General features: G+C 36.3%; 2 protein-coding genes across 2 annotated transcripts; one reads left to right on the top strand and one right to left on the bottom strand.

Moving 5' to 3' along the window:
• The first annotated feature begins 1,057 nt into the window (after nucleotides 1-1,057).
• On the top strand, nucleotides 1,058-3,412 carry LOC110689213. The gene is made up of 3 exons (XM_021865938.1): nucleotides 1,058-1,261; nucleotides 2,137-2,892; nucleotides 3,029-3,412. The coding sequence occupies exons 2-3, from the start codon at nucleotides 2,271-2,273 to the stop codon at nucleotides 3,223-3,225; spliced, it is 819 nt and encodes a 272-aa protein (XP_021721630.1). The 5' UTR covers nucleotides 1,058-1,261; nucleotides 2,137-2,270; the 3' UTR covers nucleotides 3,226-3,412.
• A 93-nt stretch (nucleotides 3,413-3,505) lies between these two features.
• On the bottom strand, nucleotides 3,506-5,212 carry LOC110689461. The gene has a single exon (XM_021866250.1). The coding sequence runs from the start codon at nucleotides 5,210-5,212 to the stop codon at nucleotides 3,506-3,508; it is 1,707 nt and encodes a 568-aa protein (XP_021721942.1).
• Nucleotides 5,213-6,051: the final 839 nt, after the last annotated feature.

The following is a 6,051-nucleotide window of genomic DNA, read 5'->3' as shown; positions in this document are numbered from 1 at the left end:
GACGAAGGAAGTTTTATTTTCTCTCTCCTCTCTCCTCTTCAACCTTTTCTTTTTCATTATTTTTAGGTAGTATTACTAGTATTAGTCTCCTTTAGTAGGGGTGAGCAAGACCAGGTACCCGATCAGTTTTAATAGACCTGGAACCGAAACCGGTTATAACCGGGTCCGAGATTTTGGAACCAGAATTGGTACTGGTTGTAATCGGGTCCTGTAATGGAGGAACTGGTCCCGGAACTGGTGGGAACCGGTTCCAAGACCGGGTACCCAATTCTTTTTTCAATTATTTCCCAAAGTTAAAACTAATTGCAATTTTAACTACAAAATTAATTTCTAAATACCTTAACGAGATTATATTGCTTTGTCAAAATTCAGTAAACGATTACAAGTTCACTATGTAATTAAAAAAAAATTTCCCAAATATGATACTCCATTGCTCCATTCTTTGCAATTCTCAAATAATGTTGCGCAAAATATGAAGAATCTCTTAAATTATCAAAAACCTTTACTTATTGGAGAATTGAGAACAAGTATTTTAGAGGTAAGAAGGTAGGAAATTACAGAGAGAGAAAGAAGTACTGTAAAAGAAAAAAAGAGGGGTTGAGTGAGAATGAGGGTGGCGTCAGAATCTAAGAATGAAATGCTAAAGGAAGGCTAAGAGTTTGATAGGGGTTTGAGAGTTTTATAAACAATTGGACTTAGAAATTAAAATAGGCCAAAGATAACTATTTAGTTTCTGTTAAACACAAAGAATCCACATACTAGCCTACTAAGTATCATATGATTCATATCTAACCGGGTACCCAATGGGTACCGGGTCCAAAATTTTAGGACTTGGAACCGGAACTGGAATGAACCGGGTCCTTGTTTTTGGAATTGGTTTCAGTTGAACTTGTTCTGGGCCCGGACTCACCGGGTCTTAACCAGTTCCGGTTCCGAAACCGGTACGTATAATTTTTTCTCACCCGACCTTAAGCATCTCCCAATAAATTATAATAACAAAAATATAATGAAAAAAAAATGATTGATTGTGCTTACTTTATTTATTTTTATAAATAATCGCGCATAATTTTAAATGTAAAAAACAAAGAGAACCGATGGAGTACTTCTTTACTTGGATAAAATTATGACCAATAAGATAAAAAAAATAAATAAATAAAAAGGAAACGGATATTTCTCTATTGCTCTCTTTCTCAATTTCCCATTGTAGCGCACTCCACATTCTCCATTAATATTTCTGTCCTCCGTTGAAGCAGCTTCTGAGGTAACTTGTTTTTTTTTCTTTGTCAGTACAGTAAAGTTAGGGTTCGAATTTATGAACTATTGGTTCTAATTACAAACAAGAAGAAAATTATGAGCCTAATTTAATTATTGTATTAAAATTAGTTGTTAACGTATTGCAGACCCCTTTAATGTTGGGATTGAATTATGAAATTTATTTACTACTAAAAGAATTTAATTTGATAATGGAGTCAAATTGGGTTGCTAATTTGTTGCAAAACCCATGAATGTAAACTCAAACATATACCTGTTAAGAACACTTTATCACTGATAATGGAGTCAAATTGCGTTGCTAATTTGCTGCTGGTTGTTTTGCTGCATCTGTTAACTTATTATACTTCAATTCAACTTGTATCCCTTCAATTTAAGGAACTTGGTATTCTTCCTGATTTATATTTTCGCTTATTTATTCAATCCTTAAGATTATATGGATAAGAAATGGGTTACAGATTTAAAGGGAAACATGTTGTTGATACTGTCAATAGTATGGTTCTTGAGTCTTTTTATTTGCTCAAATTGACATACTATTACACCTCGTATCTGCAATACTATCAATCCATATTTAATTACTTTGAAATAAAGCGAGTATTTGAAAATGGAGGGAGTACATATATGGCTATGCATCTATAATTTTGTGGGGGTGTGTACTGCTCGCTCTATGATCGTTATCAGTAAATTTGCATTTTTTGTTTGAGAAAATGACTTACATTGAGTTGTGTTTGCCTGCTAAATAGATAATCGATTATCTCTAAACATCCTGTGGTTTATTTACATAACCAGAATTTCTTAGAGAATTGTTGTGTAATAAAAAGGTGGGATACTTGTCAATGTGAAGTGTTAACATGCACATTTCTACAGTTGTAGGGCTGATGAATCCTGAAGATGAACAGACAGTGTACATTTGGTATGCAGGGATCTAGCTGATATATGTTTATATGCTTTCATTAGCCTGGCCATATTCAATTAAGGAATAAATTTAGTACGTCGATATCATGAATTCTTTCTCATTATCCTCATCTTTCTTGTGTCCATCATCCTACCCACAACCTCCACTTTCTAATAGATTAATACTCCATTCTAATTGCCTCCACCAGTATTCTCAAAGCCGATGCAGTTATTTTCGTCGCTCTGTTGGAGTTTCCTATAATCAGTTTTATTCTCCCCATGTATGCTACTCATTAGTTTGTGCTGCAACTCCACAAGAAGGGGTTGTTGCTGTTATGAACTTTGATGAGTTAGTTGAGAAAGATTGGTCATTCCTTGAATCTGGCAGCACAAGTTCTAAGGAAGAACATGACAATAAGACTGACCAAATCATCTCTGCTGGAAAAATTGTGGAGACCTCAAAGGTCCTGGTTTCTATAGGTTCAGATGAATTTGTTGATCAGTTGGTCAACTCTTCTCCATCCCAACTTTTGCTAATCGTTCATGAGTCCCTCCTATCACTTGCATGTATTAAAGAGAGGCATGACAAAGTTAAGTGTTGGCAAGGAGAATTAATATATGTACCTGACAAGTGGGCTCCCTTGGATGTTGTTTTCCTTTATTTCTTGCCAGGTTTGCCTTTTAAACTCGACGAGATCTTCAAAACACTTGCTAGTCGCTGTGCACCGGGTAAGTATCTCATATCATCTCTTATGTTGATTTGATTATTAATTTTTAATCGCAACTCCTGTCTATTTTTTTGAAGACAAAGGAAAAAAATTCAAACTAGTCCTAAAGTACTGTTGATGAGTCATTGCACTTGCAGGTGCAAGAGTGGTGATCAGTCATCTCCAAGGTAGGCAGTCATTAGAGCAGCAACGACAACAATACCCTGATGTCGTTGTGTCTGACTTACCCGAGAAGATGACTTTGGAGAAGGTTGCATCTGACCATTTATTTGTGCTAAAGGAATTTGTTGATGATTCAATCTTTTATCTGGCAGTTTTGGAGTTCAAGTTTTGAACTATTTCGTTTTTGTGAATTTTGTTGGAGGAATATGTTATTGATCCTGATGTTACAACTTTTCAAAGCAGTGTTTGTGAAATGGATGAGTAGAATGCAAAGCATGAAAATCATCCATTGCTAGTTATGGTGGTTGTGAATTTGTGATAATTTAATTTAATCTTCAGTTCTAAACAATTTTGTGTTATTTTGGAAGTTTACTATAGTGGATAGATACTGTTATCAACTACATAGAATTCTGAAACACCAACGTTATTTTATTTATAATAGGCGTTTTACATCAGTCAAGTACAACAAGATTTTGGTATTCTTTTCCTGAAAGGGTTATTCTCATTACATCCTCTGCAGTTGTGACTGACTTGATTTCTGCAGATCTCCAAACAGCGTCGTCATGCAGGAAGAAAGCAAACAAACTTCTCGAGAAACCATTGATTGTCAGCAATCTGTTATGGAAAACAGCCTTAATTGTAGGAGGACCATCATTGAAACCCTCAATGTTCCAGAACACAATCTCGGGCACCTGATCGTAGCCAAACTTCTGGTAATTTTCCCAAACAGCTCTGTAATTCCACCCCCAACTGCTGTCAACTGATTTCCTGAATTCCTTATTGGTGAAAACAAAAATTCTCTCCACCATTTCCTGTTTATGCAGTTTCTGTGCAACAGCTGATTGCAATACTTGATTGAGAATAGTTTCAATATTCACCCTCTCAGTGCACTTCAGCTGTTTCATGAAATTAACCTTAGATTGAAGATCTTCCCCTTCAATTTTGCAAACCTTCGGCAATTGATGGAACCCGTATACAGTTCCCTTCCACCACTCGTTGCTTAGTTCAGAAATCAATAACCCCATCGAGATACAGACATTTTTTGTAGTATCTTTCATCTTGTCTGAGATGTCACAAACAGCAAGGGAGCTCCTCAGTTTCCCTGTACCTGAAAAGACTTGCACCATTCGCTTCCATTCTAACTCTTTCACTCCAATGTTCTCTTCAGTTAGAGAAGCTATTATACTGAGCGGAGTCGAAGAGAAATACCTCAGTTCACCATTAGTCTTAAGAAACATTGACGATATCATCTGGTAATACCTTAACTTGCTTGCAGTGTCCTTCGTCTTCAGCATCTTCTGGTAAGCTTTCTTCATGAAGAACAATGTACTGTTTTGGACTTGTTTGTCACTGCCTACCAGTCTTACTTGTGATTCTTTCCCTAATGCTATTCTGAGCGGTCCTAGAACCTCTTTCCTTAATCTATTCCGGACCTGATAGGCATAATGTATGTCTTCAATGCCTCCATAATTCGGGTCTGATTCCTGAGGAAAAACCTTTTTAGCAATGCTCTCGCACAAGAGGGTATGCCTATCACACGAGGAGTCAATTGAAGGGCAATCTCTTGCTGCAAAGCTTAGGGCTTCAGCAATACAAGAGTTGAGTGTTTCGACATCTGAACGTAAGAGATCTGCAAAAAGTTCAGACACTCGTTCATGGAGGAACCGGTAGGCTGGATCCTGAACATACTTACACACTGCTCTCCTCGCTATCTCTATCTTTTCACCCTCTTGCGACAGCTTAAAACTTCCTGCATTCTCACCCTCCTTGACTAGCCTATAGAGGATCTCAGCAAAATCCCTCAATGATCCAAAACTAGCCAAGTCCCTCAGATTACAGGCGAGGGTTAACGGGTGGTTTTTGTGAAGCCAAAGGGCTGCCACATAGAACCCTTCATTACAGGACAATCTCTCTTCTCTGAGAATCCTTAGGTAGCATATTACCTTCAATGTGGTTGAGGGATCATACTCCCAAGCCTTGTCTAGCAGCTCGATAAGGTTTTCCGGTGATTTTTTCGGGTTTATGGCAAAGAAGAGTTGAGCACAAGGATTTTGAGGGACTGTTAAAGGCTGTTTTGTGGTAGGATTGAGTGGTTTTCCAGCAGGAAGGGGTTGTGGTAATAGACATCTTCTGAGAATTGGTGGACCTATTAATTGCATAGTTTGATGGGGTGATTAATTTTGTGTTTGTTTATCCCTCTATTTATAGGGATAATTTGCTTGGCCCCCAAGCATATAGTAGTACTAGGTTTAGAAATTTCCTAAAATAAATAAATAAGTAAATAAATGAGCAATTCCGTAAAATCTTGCAAAAGAAGTAAAAGATCAACTTATTAACATTTTTGAAATTCTTAATAGTTGTTGATTGGGTTTGTTAGCTGATGCATAGGAATGGCAATCTCTTACGTTGGACGGATTGTTAATTTGTTATTCAAATCATACTTAACTTTTTTTTTTTTTAAATAGAATCATCCTGAACTATTAAAAGTAGGGGTGTCCGTTCCAACTTTGGATTGGACTGAAGCCTAGTCCAATCCAATCTGAAATATATTTGGACTCTCATTTTATAGTTCAAATCCAAAGTTTTCAAAATCCAATCCAATCGAATCGAAATTAAAATCTCATAGTCCGAATCCAGTCTGATCCAATCCGAATTAATAATAATAATAAAAATGTCCTACGAAATTCAAAAGAATCCTAACTTCGATAAATACAACAAACTTTAAATCGTAATGAGGGGATTTGGCGGATTTGGGCTATTGTGTTTGGGCTTTCTAATGCTATATGGGTTGAGGTTTATACTATTACTATTACTATTAATTTTTATATATTTATTTATAAATTCGGATTATTTGGACTGGATTGAACTTTTTGGGCTTAAAAAATTAGAGTTCAAATCCAATCCGAAAATCCGAATTTCAAAATTTTTGAGTCCAAATCCAATCCAAATTAAAAAAAACTCCAATCCAAATAGCTTATTTGGACTGGGTTGTATTGGA

The sequence above is a fragment of the Chenopodium quinoa genome, unplaced genomic scaffold, assembly GCF_001683475.1.
Source record: "Chenopodium quinoa cultivar QQ74 unplaced genomic scaffold, ASM168347v1, whole genome shotgun sequence".
In the NCBI taxonomy this organism is placed as follows: domain Eukaryota; kingdom Viridiplantae; phylum Streptophyta; class Magnoliopsida; order Caryophyllales; family Amaranthaceae; genus Chenopodium; species Chenopodium quinoa.
The sequence above is the reverse complement of the archived record's forward strand: the minus strand, read 5'-3'. Positions and strand labels throughout refer to the sequence as shown.